Raw genomic sequence first — 21,630 nt, forward strand, 5'->3', positions numbered from 1 at the left:
TGCTCATCGGGGGAAGTGAGGCACACAGAGCAAGCTCCTGGATAGAGGAAGCCAGTCTAGCTTCTGCTCCTCCTCACCACTGCTGCCCTCCGCCCGTTCCCGTGACACAGGGGCCTTCGGCACGCTGGGCCCTTCCTCACTGCGGAGGGGCTGCGGGAAGGTGCCCTCGGGCTGCCTGGGAAGGACCCGCCTCCGCTGTCAACATAAAGGTACCGTGTTTGTCTGCCCTTTGTACGTGGACCTGCACCTGGTGGAGGGGCTGTGAGTGGCCCCCAGACCCCGAGCCTGGGCGGTTAGGTGCGGAAAGGATCCGTGTGAATGGGAGGCGAGGGCTCTCCTGCAGAGATCCCCGCACACACACCTGGGCTCCGGGGTGTGATGCCTTTCACCCGCCATGGGGAGACTGAGTTCTCGGGTGGCTCCTGGCCTCCTGGGAGTGCAGAGGCTGTGCCTCCGCTCAAACCCTCCTGTGAGTGAATCACTTCGCGTGGCGGAAACCAGTGGGTCGGACTGGATCTCAGCTCACACTCAGGCCCCACCGCGGGGGAAGACACTCACCTGTCTTCTGGCTGAGCTGGTAGAGGAAACACTTGCGCAGATCGGCGTTATCCCTGAAGGTGAGCTGCAGGAGGGAGCCCGACTTCTTCAGCTTCTGCATGAGCCACAAGCCTGGGAACCAAACCAAACCAAACTCAAACACACACACACACACACACACGGGGGCAAATAACTGGGGAGAGAGCAACAGTCAACTGCGCCTTTTCATCAACACAAACAGAGGAGGGCAGCAGGCATTTAGCAAGGGGATGTCTGTACCCTTACACACTGGGGACAGAGACACAAAATCACCCTGTGAAACAGCATGGCAGCAGGCTGCGGCAGTCCTGAAACTCCCACACTCTCCGATCTGCTTGTCCCCGTCCCTAAACCCGGGCTAAGGAACCAACCCTAAATACAAACTCGCATAAAGAATGCTCCTTACAGATCCAGTTAGGGTCTAAAAAGCGAAAGTCAACCTCGCATCTCAGAGTCCCTCCCCTTCCCGTGGCTATGCCGACACTGACACGGATGAGTATGAGTATCATGTCACCACCACAATTTTTTTATAAAAATGCAAGGACATAAACAAGATACAATGTGCACATATGTGATCATTACTGACATGTAAATGTGTATCATACATGCATATCATATATATGGTGTGTGTTTAGAGACATGCATACACACATACACATGTATTTGTCATACATGTAACCATACATATATACACACATTCGGTCCATTTTAAAACTAAGGAAACGCAGCAGCACAGAGACTAAAGGTCTGGGCAAGAGTCCTCACTAAGTGTCTGGGTTAGAACTTGACGGCAGGCTTGTCATGGGAGTGATGTGACTGAACGCCCTTACTATAGACTCCGCCCCCGCAGGCATCTGGCTGAGTCTGCCTCTGGCCTCTCCCCTCTGCCATAACCGAATGTTGTATTCCCCCAAGTTCACATGTTGAAAACTAACCCCTCAATGTGATGGCATTTGGAGGTGGGACCTGTGGGAGGTGCTTGGGCCATGAGGGTGGGGCCCTCCTGAGTGGGGTTAGTGCCGTAATTGAAGAGACCCAGAGAGCTCCCTCCCTGCCACTGAGGACACAGCAAGAAGAGGGCCATCCATGAACCAGGAGCCTGGCCCTCACTAGACAGTGAAGCTGGGGTGCCTAGACCTCGACTCCCAGCCTCTAGGTCTGTGACCGTCCATGGTGACCGCGACAGCAGCCCCAACGAACTGAGACTCCCATGCTCTCTCCTCTTCACGATCAGCTTTTGAACCTTTTCCAGCTAGCACCCCAGGGACATCACCTCCTTGTTCCCAGGAAACTGGAAGCAGAAGAGGTCCTGGGTCCATCCCGTCCAACCTCATTCAACACAAACCAAAGGCCGCCTTTCTCAGCTCAGCCCTCTCTCCACCGTCCATGCTGGAGGAGGCTCCACACTCACAGGGTTCCGTCAAGAACAGCGTCTGGCCCAACCAGCATGGCTCAGTAGTCAAGCATTGACTATGAACCAGGAGGTCATGGTTTGATTCCGGTCAGAGCACATGCCCAGGTTTTGGGCTCCATCCCAGTGTGGGGTGTGAGGAGGCAGCTGATCAGTGATTCTCTCTCAACATTGATGATTCTATCTCTCTCTCCCTCTCCCTTCCTCTCTGAAATCAACACAAAAATATATATTTTTAATAAGAGCAGCGTCTGCCCTAGCCTCCCCCTCCCCTCTGCCCCGGATGAACTCTGGGCACTGCCCGGCGTGGGAGAGTCTCACCTGTACTGACCAGGGTGCTGTTGTTGTACAGGGTCCCCAGGTGCGGCCCGGACAGCGACAGGAAGGTGTGCAGCTTGCTGAGGTAATAGCGGAACCGGGGCCTCGTGAGGACCGAGCGGATGATGATGTTGCCCAGAGAATGGCCGATGAAGCTGATCGGAGAGAAATCGGGTCAGTGAGCCTGAGGATCCTGCGCAGGGAGCGCCGGGGTCAGCGCCCTGCACCCCCCACCGGTTTGGGGCACTAATCCATCCCCACCAGGTGTCCAACTCTGGCCAGGGTGAGCTCCAGCCGGGTCTTCATGAGTGGACCCTCCTGTGCCCAGTGTGGTCTGGAGAGACATGTGGGCATCTTGCCCAGCTTCCGGCCCCGTCCCTATGTCTTCTCTCGTCCACTTGGGTGTCCTTTCTGAGCACTGAACCGCCCTGGTCATCCATAGAATGCAATCCCATCTCCCATGAGGCCCTCTCCCCTGTCATTCACTCATCATTCACTCCCCCGCTAGACACTCATCACCGCCTGCTCCCTGCCCACATGGGCGGACACCCATCCTACATGCTCCAGTCCTGGTCCCACAGACCACGGATCCAACACAGCATTATTTTCAACTTAGAGAATTACTATGGCTCTAGCAGGTTGGCTCAGTGGATAGAGCGTTGGCTTGTGGATCAGAGTCCTGGGTTCGATTCCGGTCAAGGGCATGTACTTTAGTTGCAGACTCCTCCCTGGCCTTGGCTCTAGTTGGGGTTCGTGCAGGAAGCAACCAATCAATGTGTTTCTCTCATATCGATGTTTCTCTCTGTCTTTCCCTCTCTTTTCCACTCTCTCTAAAAATCAATGGGAAAATATCCTCTGGTGAGGAATAATAATAATAATAATAATAATAACAATAATAACAACAACAACTATGGAAACCCTGTCACATGAGAGGGACACCTCTGGCCTCTTCCCAGCATGCCCTGTGGTTGCCCCCTGACCCCTGGAAGCCTCTGTGCCCCCACTTGTGAGAGGAGGAGGGCCTGAGACTTTACCTCTGAGGACTAACCGGGCTGATGCACGTCGAGGGCTCGCCACTCTGCCCCACACCCCAAGGGCAGGTGTCAGCTCTCCCCTTCCTGGTGTAAGGCGTAGAGCAAGTCATCTGCCACGGAGGCAGCTCACAGACTGACACCCCTTCCTGCAGGGCACCGCCCAGCTCTGCCCTCTCAGCTCAGCGCTGGCCCCGCTCCACAGACAGAGGCGCAGGGACAGAAACTCGTGGAGAGATTCCGTGGTGGAGTCCAGAGTCGGACTCCTGGGCGTTAGGAGAACCAACATTCAAACTTAGGAATATCTGACCAAGTCCAAGTCTCTTCCTTCGGAGCTACAAACGTTTCTTCTCCCGCACACACTATGGTGGACGTGGGTATGTCACCTCCGCTCTCAACGCCGTCTACACCATTATTATCTTTTAAAGTTTTTAAAAATATATTTTTATTGATTTCAGAGAGGAAGGGAGAGGGAGAGAGAGAGAGAAACAACAATGATGAGAGAGAATCAACGATTGGCTGCCTCCTGCACGCCCCACACTGGGGATCGAGCCTACAACCGGAGCATGTGCCCTGACCTGGTATCAAACTGTGACCTCCTGGGTCATAGGTCGACGCTCAACCACTGAGCCACATGGCCGGGCCATCTACGCCATTAAAGTCACCGTCAGCTCACCCCAGGGGTGCACAGCAAACACTCAGAGGCACCCCCTCCCCCAGCCTGCTCCCCGCGCTCCCTCACCTGATCCGGGCGATGGAGAGGCTGTACAGCTGGATGTGCTGGATGATCTCATCCAGCAGCCGGTCCGTCATGGTGTCAAAGTCGGCAAATGTGTCCATCTGGAAGAGGAGAGGACATGGGTGGGCGGGGCCAGCAAGGCTGGGCTCCTCCATCCACACCGTGGTGCATGCTGGGAGGGGGCCTCAGCCTGATGCTGGGGTCATGGACAGGAACTCCACATTGAGGGCTCACAGATTGGGACCCCAGTGAAGAGACTCAGGGACACCAGAGTCTCCTCAGTCAGGGGGTGACGGACAAGGAGGAAGGGACAAGGTGGAGATGTACATGCCGTCCCCTGGGGATCGCTGTCCCGTGTCACAGAGAAGGAAACACGTGCCGAGAAGTCACACAGACACCAGGGACAGGGACAGACCCCAGGGCGGACCCACAGACGTCCAAGGCACGGATGCTCCGAGCTGTCACCCACCCTGATGCCCAGTGGGTCAGAAGGCCCCAGGCACCCGGCTCCCATGCCCCCACTTCTTCCTCTCTCCTCGCCCTCCGGAAGGAGAAGCGAGTCCTTTCTCTCGGACCATAAGCACCTGCCGTGTTCTTCGGCAAAGCCCCCTCTTATCTGCGCATCCGCAAACTGTCTGGTGACTTTCAGGGGCTCATGTGAGGCCTGACTCGGGGAGCCCCCCGCTCTGAGGTTTGTGTCCTCATACCTGGTTCTTCTCAGACATCAGGAAGTCCAGTTTGCCTCCAGGGAGTCCCAGTTCTATGAAGGTCTTTACCAGCCGGAGGTCCGCACTGTTCCCTAAAATGATGGACAAATCCACCCAAAGTGAAGAACACAAAAGCAGACACACAAGGATCTTGGCTCTCCTCCCCCCCCCCCATTCCCACATGCACCAGGGTGTTAGCTGAGCAGATGATATAAACAACTGAAACAAGTCCACCCCCCTCCCCCACAGGGTCAGGGCCTTTCGGAAGTCCCCCTCCATGGCATTACTCCCTGCCCCATAGACACATGGCTGTGGACATTCCCCACAGGACCAGCTGCAGGCGGACTGCCTCCCCTTCTTCCACAGCCAGTGCTGTTCGTTCAGGGCTTTCTGCGAGTGACACCACTCAACGGTTGACATGACACAACATGCCATCTACAAGCCCCCTCTTAAGTGTCTTATTTAACACAAAGCTTGTCTAGTTCTGCCACTGACAGGTAGTCAGCGAGGCCCGCAAGTGGGCCAGGCCGGGTGTAGTTGTCTACACTAGAGTAACAGTGGCCTTTGGAGACAGTGATGAAGGTGTAAGGGCCATGGACGCCACCTGCTCCATAGGGACCGTCGGGGGCAGGAAATGAGCCGCTGCTGATCAGGGAGAAGCAAAGGACATACTCCATTCCTTCCTTCACTCCACTTATCGCTTCCTCCCTCCCTCCCTCCCCCCTCCTTCCCTCCTTTCCTTCCTTCCTTCCTTCCACTTATCCATTCCTTCCTTCATCCCATTTATCCATTCGTTTACTCTATTCATTCCTTCATTCCATTTATCCATTACTTCCCTCATTCCATTTATTTATTCATTCCTTCATTTCATTTATCCATTCATTAACTCCATTCATTCCATTTATCCACTCATTCTTTCATTCCATTCACTCACTCATTCTTGTACTTCATTTTCTCAACAAGTTTGCACGTCAGACAGCTTTCTTTGGAACTCACCATCCAGGCCATGGACACAGACTACCAGGTGAATCCCGTCCTCCAAGTTCTCCTCCTCTTCCTCTGGTGGGAAATACGGCATGTCAGAAGCTAGTACCGATAAGTCACTGTACAGAAATCCATCAATCTTCAGTTCTTTTTTAAATTTCTCTTTGGCCTGATAGAAACTGGAGAATACACTAATTAATCGCACGCCACGCCCTGCATGGCACGTTGAGCTGGGGATGAGTTGACTGGATGCAGGAGTGATGAACATCTACAGGGAAGAATTTGCCGAGTGGCAGAGGCTGGATGTGCGGCCTCAGGGGGGTGCTACTGAGGGGAGCTTTGTTCTGAACAAGGAGGCAGGGAAGTGCCCGGGAAAACCAAAGGCTACTTTGGTTGGGTTCTGCACATTTCTATGCGGTCCCTGCACTGAGCAGGACGTGTGAGGTTCCGCCCAGCTCCAAGGAGCCACACAATCTTTACAAAGACCTCCCCAGAGTGAACGCTTCTTGGCCTTGCCCACAAGGCTCCATGGCTGCGCTTCCAGCTGCTTCTCCAGCACCATCCCCCAGTCTCCAAAACGAACACATTTCTTACAGTTCCCTGCAGGAGTGATGGTGCTTGATCTCTGTGCCTTCAAGCACTCGGGTCTGTCTGCCTGCAATGCCCCTCCCCCCCGGGTTATTGGGTCCTTTGCGTGGTTATGTGACAAGGTGGTGGTTAGGAGCAAGGACTCAGGAGCCACACTGCCAAGGTCTCGGCTTTGATGTTTACTGGCTGTGGGCCAATCACTTAACCCAGTGGTTCTCAACCTTCTGGCCCTTTAAATACAGTTCCTCATGTTGTGACCCAACCATAAAATTATTTTCGTTGCTACTTCATAACTGTAATGTTGCTGTTATGAATCGTCATGTAAATATCTGATATGCAGGATGGTCTTAGGCGACCCCTGTGAAAGGGTCGTTCGACCGCCAAAGGGGTTGCGACCCACAGGTTGAGAACTCCTGACTTAACCCCTTTGCATTCCAGTTCTTCATGTGTCCAAAGGGAATGACATCACTATCTAATTAGTAAAGTTGGCTTGTGTCTGATGTGATATGATCTATGCAAAATGCTTAGAACACACTTGAAACGTATTAAGAAGAATAAATGTCTCTATTACTAGCCATATCATCATCATCATCACCACCACCACCATCAGCAGCATAGGTGTCACCTTCAAAAAGCTTCTCCTGGCCACCTTCTCTATTCACGCTCAGCGTCCCCAGCCCGGCTAGGTCCTGTCCCCACCCTGGCTCAGTGATGCACACTCAAACCATCCATTTACCCATCTGCCCTCAATTCCCTCTCTCACCTCCCTGCCTCCCTGTGACACTGCGAGCACAATCGCAGTCAGGGCTACCCTGGTCACACATTGGAAAGAGCGCCTGCCGTGTGTTTGTTAAAATGATGACATGGTCACATAATTGATGACATGGGACATTTAATAATCTTTATGAAACAGCGACCCAAAGTCTACCTGCCCATGCAATTTTTTTTTGAAATATCATGAGTAGGTAACTCCTCAGCATTTTGGAAAAGATGTTTTGGTACTTAATCAAACACAGAGTTTGTGGATGAGGCAGCCACGGGGATACAAACCCCACACACGGATGAGGGATGGATTTGGACGTTGCAACACAAATGATTAACTTAGGAAGTGCACAAAAGGGGCTCGGGAGGCCAAGCTGATAAAGTCATCCCACTCCCTGAAGGGTTAAAGGACCGCCTGTTCAAAATATGCAAATGTAGAGGTGCAATGACGATCATGAGAGAGGTGACTATCATAATAAACACTGAAAAGGACACTTAGATGCCCATCTCTCAAGGATTTTGTTAATAAATCATAGTATATCCATACAACGGAGTGTTGTTTAAACATTAAATGCTCACGCAAAAATAGATGTATCAACAGATTGTTTCCAGCATGTTAGGCTGAAAAACCTTAGTTTGTACAGAATTATCCTGTTTTTTTGCATAAAAATAATATGTACATATAGATGCAATAGAAAAACGTGTGGGAGAACTTACCTAGGGGCTATATGTGAGCAATGGGTAGTTTGTACTTCTTTATACTATTCTACATTTCTCACGTGCAGGATATGAATATATGACTTTATTTAAATGAGGAAATGACAGATCTCAATTTGGGAAGAGGATGCAGGAAATTGAGAAGGAGATGGGAGCATCTACGAGACGGTGTGAGGACAGGTGAGACGCCGGCCGGCTTACCTGAACATCCTCTCGCCGACGCCTTCCTCCAGCGCGCTCGGATGGGTAGAAACAGCCCCGAAGGACCCCAGAGGCTGGTGCGTGATGGGGAGGGGGGTCTGTCTGGAAGAGAACCCAGCCCTGGCAGGGGTCTCCTTGGGCACCGACGAGAACGGGAGACACGTGGCCGTGCAGGACACAGACAAGTTGACGACCTCCACAGCTTTCAGGCTGTCGGGAGAGAAGGCCTCTGCGGGGGCGAGGGGGGGCCCCATGGCAGAAGTGCCCGCCCTGGGCTCCTGGGGTCCCAGGATTTGGGAGTGAATGGAGTGAGTCACAGCGGGGCACGCGGCGCCTGCCTGGTGTCCCCGGTCCATGGTGTGAGCTCCTCTCCCAAACGCCGCCTCCTCAATGATGCGAGGGGAGCCCCTCCGCTGGCCTGTTGACCCCAGGGCGGCGGCATCCACAGCGGGCGGGCGACTCAGTGCGGGCACCGCGTGGTCAGGGAGGCTCGCCATGTCCGACCTGCCGCCGTGGGACCCCGGGCTACTCCCCACACCCGCGTCTGCAGGCATGCGCTTTGGGGCCTCCGTCTGCACTCCAGGAAAAGCTCTGTCCCTCGGGCTGGCCCGTGCTGTGCCTCGTGGTATTGCTAAGTGAACACCTTTGGTTCCAGCTCCTGGAGGGTTCTCAGTCCTGCCATCAAGTCTGCGGGGCCCTGGAGGGTCAGCGTGAGCCCCTTTATCCTGGGGGATGTCGAGGTAACCCGCGCCCTGCTGGTCAGCGTCTAGAGCCACCTCCACGAGGGAAGGGCCAACCCCCGTGTCCTGGATGCTGGATCCCCCATCGCTGGGTGGACGGCCCTGTCCTGGGGCTTCTATGCTGCTGGCCAGCTGGCCCGGAGTTTCAGCAGGACCTGCGCCTGGCCGCACGGCGCCCGCGTCTTCAGCGGCCTCCTCTGGGCTACTGATCTGGGGCGCCGACGCCGACTTGGTCAGCTTGGTGAGCAGCGCCAGCTCCCGCTCCTCCTCCTCGAAAGGCAGGGAGCTGATGGAGGTGAGGGACGCCTGGATCCCGCTGGGCAAGCTCAGGCTGCTCTCCGTGTGCCCGCCCTCCAGGGAGTTCCTGTGCGGGGTGTGTCTGCGAAGCAGCGGGTGTGACACTTCCCGGTCACTGGGCACCTCCAGGGCCCGGCCCCGGGCCTCGGACCAGGCCACGGAGCTCGGCTCACTCTCAATGCCCGAATCCGAGATGAGGGAGGACGATCTCTTGATGACCCCGGACAGCACGGACCCTTCCTCCTGCTCCTCTGGGGGCGGGTCCCTCGGGGCAGCCCTGGCCTCCGGGGGATCCCTCAGAGCAGAGCTCAGTGGCCCGCAAGGCTCCCTGGGGAAGGGCTTCAGACTTAGCAGCAGCGTCTTGGCCTCCTGGTCGGCTCCCTTCCCGGGAGCCCTTGACTCCAGGAGCGGGGTTTTCTCCCACGAGACGGCAGGCTGACGACTCCCGCCTGCCAGCGCTGTGCTTGGCAGAGTGCTGTCCAGTTCACGGTTCTCGCGGAAGTGCCCACCCCCGTGCTGGTCACTCGTGGCCACTGTGGGTTCAGCTCGGCCTGGGTGCTTATTGCTGGACTTGACCTCGAGGTAGGCCAGCGTCGGGCCCCAGCCATCCTCTGGGCCTGGACTCCCTCCGGGCGGGTCGTCATCTGCCAGTGAATCCATCCCGACATCAGCCCTCTGGCCAGTGCGACCTTCACCTGCAGGCACAGCCGCTGTGTCCGGGGACTCCCCAATCGTCAGGTACACCTGAGACTCGGAAAGCACATCCGCAGGACTGGGGGTGCCCACCTCTTCCTCTGACGCCGGCCCAAGAAGCACCTCTTCATCGCAGTCCATTTGGGGTGGTTTCGGGGTGGGCAGGATGAGGTTTTCCCGAAAAGATGGCTTTCTGTTTACAAGAGGGTCCTCTTCTCTGTCTTTTAAACTCATTTGGGCGGGACTTGTGGCTGGAACAGTGAAATTAGGGTAAACACTCAAACTCTGCCCTACAAAAAGAAAGAAACAGCAGCAGCAGCAGCAGCACCATAACTTAGGAAGCTGTGCTCACAACGTGTCCAAACGCCTGACTGTACCAGGAGAAATGAGGCTGGGCTTAGGCCTGGTTCCTGGGAGGTAACCTGAACCCGCAGCATTTCCCAAACAATGGAATGTGTTTCATGGGCCCTGATACTCATGCAACCAGGTGCTGGTGGTGAGTCCTCTGACAGTTTATGCCAAAGGGATGGCTCTGGCCGGGGGCTGGCAGTGCCAGGAAAGCCAACCCTGAGGTGGGTGGGGCTTTGTGCCAGGCGATACCACGCCAGCCTCTGATGGGGGAAGGTGGGCTGAGCGGGGCTGGTCTTCTATTTTCCTTTAAAAGCTTAAGTCGTCCTTATGGTTTTAATAGACGTTGAAGGATTGTAATCCCCACAGAACATTAACATGGAGTAAGCCACTGAGACACTCCCATAAAAACGCATGGGCTCTGCGGGACCCTCATCGCACCCCCTGGCGTGAAATGCATGGTTGGGTCAAGGACTGGGACGAAGATCGTAGGGAAATGGGTCTCTTGCTTCCCTGGACACGTTCTTTGTGTCTCGAGAGGCTGAGCTAATTTCCCTTCCCCCGGGCGTCCTCATTGCGTATCCCGGCATCCTCTCTGCACACATTACAGTACACGCCTACCCCCATGCCATAACCCACATGTACAGTACATGCCTACCCCCATGCTATAACCCACATGTACAGTACACACCTACCCCCATGCTATAACCCACATATAATGTAACATGCCTACCCCCATGCTATAACTCACATGTACAGTAACACGCCTACCCCTATGCGATAACCCACATGTACAGTAACACGCCTACCCCTATGCTATAACCCACATGTAATGTAACACGCCTACCACCATACTGTAACCCACATGTAATGTAACACGCCTACCCCCATGCTATAACCCACATGTAATGTAACACGCCTACCACCATACTGTAACCCATGGTGCATTTCTTATTCCCACTGGAGAGAAGAGCCTGTGTTTTAGGAATATGTACACCCCAAGGCCAGCACCGTGGCTGCCATGTGGTCATAGAATCACATTCATAAATGCCTTGAAGAGAACCGAGATGCAGCTGAACCGAGGCAATGAGTCTCCGGAACTAGCTGCATTGGTTTGGAAAAAATGCACCTTCACCCTCATTTAGTCCCACACATGGTGCACTCACATGTCCTACAGGCAAAGCCCTATACTGGGCCATGGCTTGGGAGAGGGAAAGTGAGGATGCGTTATAGTAGTGAGCCAGTCTCTGCTTTTAAGGGTTTTAAGAAATAGTAAGGCCTGGGTGGCGTGGCTCAGTGGTTGAGCATCAACCTATGAACCAGGTCACGGTTGGATTCCCAGTCAGGGCACATGCACAGGTTGCGAGCTCGACCCCCAGAAGGAGGCATGCAGGAGGCAGCCGATCAGTGATTCTCTCTCATCATTGATGTTTCTCTCCCTCCCTCTGCCTTCCTCTCTGAAATCAATTAAAATGTATTGAAAAAAATATTGAGAAACATATGCAGAACGGTGGCTGGGTCTCCTGCCAAAGGAAACGTGGGCTGTACCCTGCAGATTGTGAATCCACCATCTTGCAGGAAGATGAGTCGTGCCAGGAAGGGGGCGGCGTGGGCACAGGCCCCGGCGTCTGGGGGGACGGTCTGGTCAGGCCTCACGTATCCCATGTGGATGGAGCAAGAGTGGCCAGAGGGGATGGGGGTGAGGTTAGACGGTTAGATGGACGCGCTTGAACGCCCTGTGTAAATGTGGGTTCTGGGCCTCCTAGTACAGGCAGCAGGTGATTGGTGGGTCCTTGGAGCAGACGTAACAGATGGATCGGATTGATCCGGGACGGTTGAGACGGGACGTAGGGAGGCCAGTGAGGAAGCCCGATGCTGCCCGAAGAGCAACATGCTGCTTTCACTTCTATGACTGAGGAACGATGAGAGGAGCAGAGGGTCTCACGCAGAGAGTAGACGTAGAGTCGGTCACCCGAGAGCGGCATTGCAGCCGTCATACACGGTGTGGACACTAGGTGGCAGGGTTCACCTGAGAGCCAAATGCATCCTCCTTCCTGAGGCTGTGCTGCCCTGGAAGTCACCTGACTTTTCAAACACGCTACAAATCTCAGCTTGCAGCCGCCCTGAACACATCGATAAGCGAGCGACCCAGGCGATGGGTGCCTCCTGCACGCACCCTGACCAGGCCGGGGATCGAGCCTGCAACATGCCCTTGAGAAATGGAACCGGGACCCTTCAGTCCGCCGGCTGACTTGCTATCCACTGAGCCAAACCGACTAGGGCTTAAGAAACTCTTTCCCTCACCCGGTCCCACTGCCGTGGGGACGTGAACAGAGCAATGGACAGGGGCCCACTGGTAAGCGCTGTTCTTAAGTCTCCAAAACCAAGACACACCTGGCGCGGGGCAGTCCACGTATCTGTCCTCGAAGATGACGGGCAGGGTGCTGCCGTCGCCGTCGATGTCCAGGCACTCGGCGGGCAGCGGGGGCATGGTGCTCAGGTACTCCGAGTTCCGCAGGTCCAGGGACAGCTGGCTGTGCGACTGCACCCTGGGGGCACGGCCGGGGAGCGTCCGAAGAGTTACAGGCTTTCAACTCGCCGCCCGCCCCCTTCTCCCAGGAAAACCTTCAGGAATGTTCAGCACACTCAGACCTTGCTGTCTATCCGCCGCCCTTTCCTCCCCGCCCCCGTGGCCCTCGTGGGACTTGTGTGGCCAAGGCCAACACGTCTTGGGGACGCTGTTCTGCTCGCCAGGGAACCCGGAGAGGGGAGGACCCCATCTGTCAACCCTCTGACTCTTCTGAGTAGGTTTTAATTTTTTCTTTAATTTTGGAGAAAGGGGAACTTAAACATTCACCAGTCCCCTCCATGAGGAAGTTCTGTCTTAAATCTTATGCTAAAGGCATTTCACAGCCACGGCGAAGTCCCTGGGTCTTGTCTCACATACTCGTGGTCACAGCCACACCATCTGCTTCTAACTGCTTTTTGCAGAGGACTTGCTGCAGGCGCCTTTGGGGGCCTGGGAGCCCTGTTCTGTCTGTAGAACCACAATGACACTCAGCATGAGGAGGCAGGGCTGGGACCCTGCCCCGCCAGCCTTGCCTCTGCGGTCCGCCTGCCTCCCCCCTGCGCAGAGCACGCAGCCCGGTGGGCAGAGGCGGGAAGACCCTCCTCCCACATGGCTGGCGGCCAAGGGCGAAGGGCGGCGGCGCGTTGAACGCCGTCTCGAGTGCCGACTCCTAGGGTGCGGCGCGGGCGGGAGGGGTACTCACAGGTTCTCCTGGAAGGTCAGGACGGCGAGCTTGTGGTGCTCCATGTAGAAGAAGGCCTCGGAGAACCTCCGCACCTGAGGGCGAGAGTCACGTGCACCATTCCACTCATGGGCAGGTGTCCCCTGGTGTTTATAAGGACATCAAGGTCCCGGAGGTCAGCCATAAAGGGAGGCTCTGAGCCCACCCCCCAAGTTCTGGAACAATCTTTCTCTTCCCCTGTAGGGGCCTCTGTCACTCACAGCTCTCGCCCCAGCACGGCTTATGGACAGAGTTCAACGCACGTTTAGGAAGCGGTTCTTACATCGCTTTCTGTCATTTTTCTACTTAAGGCTTATTTCTCCGACTAGAGTGTAAGACATGTGAACACGGGGACCATAAATGCATGCAGACGAAACAGAATGTTCAAAGCCAGCCACGCACGGGCGTCCCCAAGCCTCTGCAGACTCAGCCACGGGGTCCTCCCGCTGTGCGCGAGGAGACGGCGCACCCAAGCTCGCAGCACAAAGATACGCCATGAAGGATGTCTTACATTTTAAAATACTTTTCAAAACACGTGTGATACCCCTGCGACGGACTCTGCTCTCATCTGGCAGCCGAGGGAGGTGTCATGAAGGCAGAGCCAAGGTGTGAGAGGCTAAGTTCAAAGACATCTCATGCCTGTGCAGGGGGTGGTCTACCCCTGCCCCACTGCCATCTGCAGAGTCAACCCCGATTCCCATTCTGCCCAATAGCCCCACTGCTGCGGCCCCTCACCCGCAGGGTGTGATGCTCCTGCGTGAGGTAAGCCGTCACGTGGGCGTGCAGCGTCACCGTGTCTAGGAACTGGGTCCACAGGGCCATCAGGTGGGAGGCCAGCCAGGCGAGGTCCTTGCTTATCTGCTCGGCTATCTTCTCCGGGTTGTTCAGCATCTGAGGGGGCAGAGTGGCGGCGGTAAAGGCCCCTCCTCCAGGAAGCGACTGCAGTCTCCTCCCTGGCGTCTTTACCGACTTCCCCATTGTGTGTGTGTGTGTGTGTGTGTGTGTGTGTGTGTGTGTGTTTCTTTATCGTTTTCAGAGGGGAAGGAAGGAGAGAGAGACAGAAGCATCAATGATGAGAACCATGGATCAACTGCCTCCTGTACACGCCATACTGGGGATGGAGACTGCAACCTGGGCCTGTGCCCTGACGGGGAATCAAACCATGACCTCCTGGTTTATAGGTCAACGCTCAACCACTGAGCCACACCGGCTGAGCTCAGCTCTGATTTCTTTATCAAGTGAGAACCATGTCTGCCTGGCATAACCCCAGCTGTTCAGACTGGAGGGGACGGTTCTCCCATTACCTGTAGCTCCAAGCACAGCCGATTCAGCGTTTCTTCCACAGCGAGGGACTCTGGGAAAAGAAAGGACAGCGCGCAATAAAACAGACACGCCCTGGCACACAGCCACTGCCCGAGGACTCTCCTTCCGTCCGTCCCTACTGCCTCTGGCTCCGGGTGGCAAAGGGGATGAACCTGACTTGGAGCCTGTGATGTCACCCTCCACAAGGCCAACAAGGGCTCCTGGTGCAAGTTCAAAGTGACTCCACCTTCTTTGGTGCCTTTGCAGGTACATGTGTGTGTGCACACACACACTCAGACACATATGCTTCACACATGTGGGACACAGGTTTGCATCTCCATTGCACTGATGATGATTGGAAGTCCAGCGAGGTGGAGCCGCAGAGCCAAGAGAAGCTGAGGGACCCAGCGGGTTTCTTTTGTTGGCCTTGAATCCCAGGCTAAAGACCTGGCTTCTGGTCTAGGGGCACAGGGGCCTCATTAGAGGACTTTGAACAGGACCCTGACATTCCACCTGCTGTGAGTGAGTAGCACGAAGCCAGGACCCTACCCTGGGAGTCACTGCAGGACCCCTGCACTCCTGACATGGTGCGGCCACACGCTGCTGTGTGACCCTGAGCCGTCATTTGACCTATCTGAGCTTCAGTTCCACCATCTGTCAATCAAGAGGTCCAATGGTCTCCACAATGTTTGGTGATGGGCAGGAAGCAATCCATCCCCAGAAAACCATTGTGAGGCCACTGAGGTTTCTGTGGTCATCCATGTTAAAGGGTATATTTGTATTTATTTCTTATTATTTCTTTATATATTTATTTCTTGTGCACTCTTGTAATTTGCAATGCCATAATTATCACCTAATTAAGACAAGGCTATAAACTACCATTATGTTCCAACAGTGTCAAGTATACAGTAGGTGATCAATAAATGCTCGGTGGGTGAATGAATGAATGAATGCATGCATGCATGCTTCTCGAGTTGTTGCGTCTTTTCTTCCTGCATTTGCACATCTAAGATTCTCTCCTAGAATGACGCACAGAACAGAAATACCAACCTGAGTAACCTGGTTACTCGGAGGTTTACTGAAGCGTGCGGACTTGCTCGCGCCCCAGCAGTCAGAGAAAGGGCTGTGGGATGCGTGTCCCCTGGGCCGGCCCTTACCCAGCTCCATGTGTGGCAGCTCCGGGACATCCCTCATGATGAGCAGGAAGTAGGCGCGGAGCCCCCGGTAGGCGTGCAGGAGCAGCAGGCACAGCCCCCGGTGCCACTTGTGAGCGCGCTGCATGCAGTTCTCCGAGGGCACATAGAAGCTGCCCTGCTGGGACAGAAACCAAAGCTGAGGACCGTCGCATGGCCTGGGCCTGAGGAAAGTGCAAAAGGCTCGAGTCTCCCCGTCCCTGTGTGTGGAAAAAATGCCGCCATGTGCCGCGCCTCTGGCTCCCCACCTGCACAGGAAGACGGTCACAGTCACAGTCACAGTAACGGGGGGGGGGGGGGGGGAGGTGACCAGCCTCACAGGCTGTGACAACTGAATGCACCCAGCACGGCCTCCCCCCAACCCACTAGGAGAGGCCATGGCAGTGGTTCTCAACCTTCCTAACGCCGCGACCCTTTCATACAGTTCCTCATGTTGTGGTGACCCCCAACCATAAAATTATTTTCGTTGCTACTTCATAACTGTAATTTTGCTTCTGTTATGAATCGTAATGTAAATACCTGATATGCAGAATGTATTTTCATTGTTACAAATTGAACATAATTAAAGCATAGTGATTAATCACAAAAACAATATGTAATTATATATGTGTTTTCCAATGGTCTTAGGTGATCCCTGTGAAAGGGTCGTTCGACGCCCAAAGGGGTCGCGACCCACAGGTTGAGAGCCGCTGGGCCATGGGGACAGACAGCCGGAGGCTCCTTTTCCCAGGGAGACGAGGAATTCAGCAAGGCCCTCAGGCAAGGGGGTGAGTAGTGCCCCTGCTGAGAAGGAGAAACACGCACTAGGAAGGAGGTGGGAGGTGAGGTCATTGGTGTTGGGCGAGCATCTGTGCGAGGCTCTGAGTGTGAACACACAGGGCCGTGGACAAACCCGGTTTCCCGTTCTGAGGTCCCTTCTGGTTTGAACCTAAGTGACACGTTCTACACACAGGGACCGGAATCAAAAGACTTTCCCATTTCATAAGCAAAAATTTCCATCTCTCGGACGTCTGTGCTCACAGGCGCTCGGGTGACCCACGCCCTCCCATCCCCCCTCTCCCAGTGTGTTCAGACCGGACGTCAGCACGGCTGTAGAAAAGCTAACAGAGCACGTAAGCAGGTGCGTGTCGGACTCCCCAGGTCTCTGGAGCAAGAGGAACCCACTGCTGACGAGGCATCTGAAGAGTCCTACCATCTGCTTCATCTCATTGGATCGTCAATTCTGATTTTCAAAATGAATAGAAATATGTAAACATCTCCGTATTACTGAGGAAACACAACATAGAGTGCCTCATTCCCCAGAACCAAATCATTCCTGATGGATCCTTCTAGAATATGTCCACATGCCTATTTGCATACATGGGTGCATGTGCACTTCATATGTGCAGGTGTGTCCTGAAAGCACACACACATGTACCCACAATTTGGCAAATGCTCTGGACATTTCTCTGTTCCTTGCTTTGACCACGTCTCATGCCTTGAAGTTCTTTCTTATCAGACCAAATAATAAATAATCCAGCCCTAGCCCGTTAGGTTCAGTGGATACAGCATCAGCCTATGGATTGAAAAGTCCTGGGTTCGATTCTGGTCAAGGGCATGTACAGGAAGCAACCAATTGATGTGTTTCTCTCACATCGATGTTTCTCCCTGTCTTTCCCTCTCTCTAAAAGAAAATCAATGGAAAAATATCCTCATGTGAGAATTAAAATAAAATCAAAAATAAATAAATAATACAAACTCCTATTTCCATTTCCCAGATCAAAAGACTGTGGCTCAAAGAGCCTAATGACTTATACGCGGCCACTCCGCTCTGCCGCAGGGGGAACACTCCCGAGCAGAGTGCCAGCGGGGGAAGGCCTTTCTCGGTGCGCGGCCTGGGCCTCCGGAAACCGTGGCTGGCAGCGGCCAGGTGCCCGGCGGGTCTGTGTGCACTGACGGAGGCATTCATTTAGTCCCGCAGTGCCTCCGTCAGCGGTGACTCAGCAGAAATAAAAGCCGACAGCGGGTTCATAAAGCCGTCAGCTCCAGGGGGATGGGTCCCTAGTCTGCCTGCTTCGAGGAGCCCCGAGCCTCCTGTTTCTGGCCCTGCTCCCTGCTCACAAGGGCACTTTCTTAGGGCTCCTCAGGAGCAAGTCCTCCCTCATCAGTGTTCGTCCTCACCACCCTTTGAGAGTTCAGCGCTCTGTCCGGTGCCGAGGACAAGCGCACACTGTGTGGCTGAGCATCAGGCCTGACAATCCTTGTTGCTCATTGTTTTCCTTCCCGATTCCTCAACGTGGTTTCCTTTCCTCTCTGTGTATGAGCCTGTTTTAAGCAGCGATTTTTAAAATATACTGTTCTGACTCCAAGTCACTGCAAGGCCAGTTTTATTGACTTCCATTTTATGAAGCAAAGCAACAGAGTGCCCTAAAAATTCAGTGGGCTTGGAATTACAGAATAGCCTGGGGTCAGGGGGTCAGGTTCACCTCCTCCCAACCCTCACCAGCTTCAGCACCTTGGACAGGGCCTTCGCTGCCCTCTTTGGGCAAGAAAACTTCCCATAAGCAGGACAAAGGCATGGTCCATTAGTCTTAGGGTTATTATCAGTAGGAAATCCATATGAACCCTTTCATATGTGATGGCATTTTCTTTAGTGAATCGCTCAAGTCCTACATCCCCGAGAGAGCCGGGCCGATTTAAACCTTTAAAAGCAAGAACTCGCTAGTAATTAGATAAGTTGACATATTAACCCTGAATAATTCAAAACCCTCCTGTGAGTTATCTTAGTGCCAATGAACGATGCATCTTGGGTAAATGCATCCGTTGACTACAAGTATGATTGGGAGTCCCACTGGGTTTCTCTCTATTCTCCAGCAAGGCACAGGGCCAGTTCCATTCCATCATCATCATGATCCTAACTGCTCTAAACTTAGCGCCCTCCGCCCCCTCACACCCTACCCCCTAGGCCAGTGGTCGGCAAACTCATTAGTCAACAGAGCCAAATACCAACCGTACAATGACTGGAATTTCTTTTGAGAGCCAAATTTTTTAAACTTAAACTATATAGGTAGGTACATTGTTATTAACTTAATTAGGGTACTCCTAAGGCTTAGGAAGAGCCACACTCAAGGGGCCAAAGAGCCGCATGTGGCTCGTGAGCCGCAGTTTGCCAACCACGGCCCTAGGGGAAACAACTCCTTTTTTTTTCTTTTAAAATCCTCACCCGAGGATATTTTTCCATTGATCTTTAGAGAGAGTGGAAAGGAGAGGGAAAGACGAAAAATATTGATGAGAGAAACACATTGATTTGGTTGCCTCCTGCACATGCCCCAACCAGGGCCGGGGCTGAGGAGAAGCCTGCAACTGAAGTACATACTCTTGACTGGAATTAAATCCGGGACCCTTTGGTCCGCAGGCCGATGCTCTATCCACTGAGTCATACCGGCTAGGGCAGGAAAACAATTCTTTAGTTGGAGGAACCTGGGACACAAATACCCAGTTGTGAAATGTGGAGTCCCATTAGGAGATGCTAGGAATGTGTGGTGGGATGGGCAGGGCAGGCTTCCTGGAAGAGGTGATTCTGCAGAGCCTTTGGATGACATGCACAGGCCATTGTACAGCTGTGCCTGGTCACACAGGTCTGCAGACAGCAGATCCTCAGCCAAGGCGACCACCGTCGGGTAGAAATTCCTGAACACTTCACGTGTGAAAATGCTGAACCCATCTGTTCAGACATTCAGTGTCAGCACTTTCATTGCTCCTATTTCATTTCCATGTATTTTTCCGTTAAAAGTTACTCCCCAAACGGTGTGCAATGTTCAGCAATTCCATGAGCCGTAGGCACATGGCATTCTTCATATTTAATTAAGAACATTCCACTACTCACACCGAACAGGCAAATCTAGTTTTCAGAGCATCACAGAACCCCACACTTTCTTGATGAATGTCTTTGTTTTTATGATCTAATTTGAAGGAAGGCTCTGATTTAAGGAAAACCAGTTCTATTCTCCAATTCGATCAGGTGTATGTGTTTCATAAAAATCACCACATAGACATTTTAAAAGCATGAGGGATTGTGTGTCACCCTGGATTCTAACACTGCTTTGCAAATTGCAATTTTTGTGTGCACATGAGCAAAACGAGGAATCATTCTACTTCTATTACTTCTAATTGTAACTGTACTAAAGGAAATGAGACCAGTAAAAACAGGAGCAGGAAAATTAATTCCGTATTGGCCACGCGCCAACCACGCTAAATACATCAACCATGAGAACAAGCGTGGGCCGAGCTCACATTAGTGCAAATACACGCAAGAGAACAATCACTCCAGAGTTATCTAGAGCTGGGTTCGAATTCTGGTTCAAACAACTACCATTAGGAAGGATGCCTAGACTCTCAGATTCTTAGTTTGCTCACCTGTAGAATGGGTCTCCTACTTTAAAAGGTTCGTGGACGTTAGGAGACTCGGAGGAGATCATTGTTCTTGCAAAAAGTGAGCACTGTGGGCAGCACAGTCGTTGCTCAGTGAGTACCCCCCCTCCTTTCTGCTGTCTGGGTGCTGGATTTCTTGCTTCCTGAGGTGTCCTACAGCCACCGAGTCTACACCCCAGAGATCCCCTTGAACCCGTTCAGTGACCTGCCTTCCCAAAACACACACACACACAGAGGACCGACGAAGCAACACAGCCAAGAAGCTGCTTACCAGACGCTGGCCACATACCTTCTGAACAATCAAATAGAACCAAACCAGCAAATGAAAACCCATTTCTAAAATCCCCACAATAGACATAAGTCGAAATGAGCTGCACGCACGGCAGGTGATGATAAACACCCCGGGTGAGCGCTTACCGAGCCAACCCAACACACGGCCGGGCAAATGCCATTAATAACCACCCCGCCGAACAGGAGCGCCCTGGTTGCCATGGGAACCAAAGGTAATGTTGCACCGCTGGTGCTCTGATGGATCTCTTATTATTTCAATATTTGTAAAGTGATTTCTCAGGATGATCGGAACTATCAAATACATTCAATTATGCAGAAGACTGGAGGCAGCCAGCGTGGGGCTGGGAAGATCCCACAGGCCCTGCTCATTTTTCAGGGAAAACAGGACGCTGATATTTTTGAGGGGAGGATGACAATAGCCAGTTCTCCGTTGGCTTCTAGAATCGCTGAGCCTGGAACCTGCCCCCGGCAGCTCTCGTCACCGGGGTGTGCACTGTCCCGCCTGTCGACACCCGAAGTATTGCTGTTACTTTACTGACGGGGGAAGGAGAGTGAGTCCCAGATGGCTCACTGATTTAGACTCAAGGACCAAAGCAAGGAAGTGCAGAGTCCCTTTAAATGTGGATTTCTTTACTGCAAGGCCAGGGCCGGGAGTACCACTGTTCTTTGCAGGAACCCCTGTCAAGTCTGAACTGCTCGGTGAACAGCTGTGCCCACGTTATGGCTTGTATTTGCTCAGTCGGAGCAGTTATGAGCCCAGAGGACGCAGGGAGCGTTCCTGCTGTATGTCAGAGGAAGAAACATCCTGTACGAGGCGCAGGGCGGGGGAGGCGGGGGATGCACAGGGCGTGGCAGTGTGGGAGGCTGGTGGTGGAACACAGGCCTCCCTCCTGCCCCCCACCTGCCGCTCTGCTCTCCCGGGGCCAGCGCAGATCTGAGACCCAGGGCAGAGAGGCAGGGAGGGGCCTCGGGCCCAGGTGCGCCCCGTCCGCTAGTCTGCTGACTGGATTGCACAGAGCCCAGCGATTCTGT

At 53.6% G+C, this 21,630-nt stretch overlaps 1 protein-coding gene across 1 annotated transcript in view; it reads right to left on the minus strand.

Annotated features, from left to right (window-relative positions):
* The window catches only part of FAM135B (family with sequence similarity 135 member B), a 47,554-nt gene that overhangs the window by 1,562 nt on the left and 24,362 nt on the right, over positions 1-21,630 (minus strand). Inside the window, exons 7-17 of the mRNA XM_023763903.1 lie at positions 15,862-16,015; positions 14,707-14,756; positions 14,138-14,293; positions 13,385-13,458; positions 12,507-12,661; positions 8,035-10,054; positions 5,779-5,945; positions 4,783-4,874; positions 4,079-4,176; positions 2,309-2,460; positions 559-669 (exon numbers count right to left, since the gene is read on the minus strand). Of these exons, the coding sequence (XP_023619671.1) occupies positions 559-669; positions 2,309-2,460; positions 4,079-4,176; positions 4,783-4,874; positions 5,779-5,945; positions 8,035-10,054; positions 12,507-12,661; positions 13,385-13,458; positions 14,138-14,293; positions 14,707-14,756; positions 15,862-16,015 (3,229 nt within the window). The remainder of the gene's footprint in view (positions 1-558; positions 670-2,308; positions 2,461-4,078; positions 4,177-4,782; positions 4,875-5,778; positions 5,946-8,034; positions 10,055-12,506; positions 12,662-13,384; positions 13,459-14,137; positions 14,294-14,706; positions 14,757-15,861; positions 16,016-21,630) is intronic.

This window comes from Myotis lucifugus, unplaced genomic scaffold, assembly GCF_000147115.1.
Source record: "Myotis lucifugus unplaced genomic scaffold, Myoluc2.0 scaffold_307, whole genome shotgun sequence".
NCBI lineage: Eukaryota > Metazoa > Chordata > Mammalia > Chiroptera > Vespertilionidae > Myotis > Myotis lucifugus.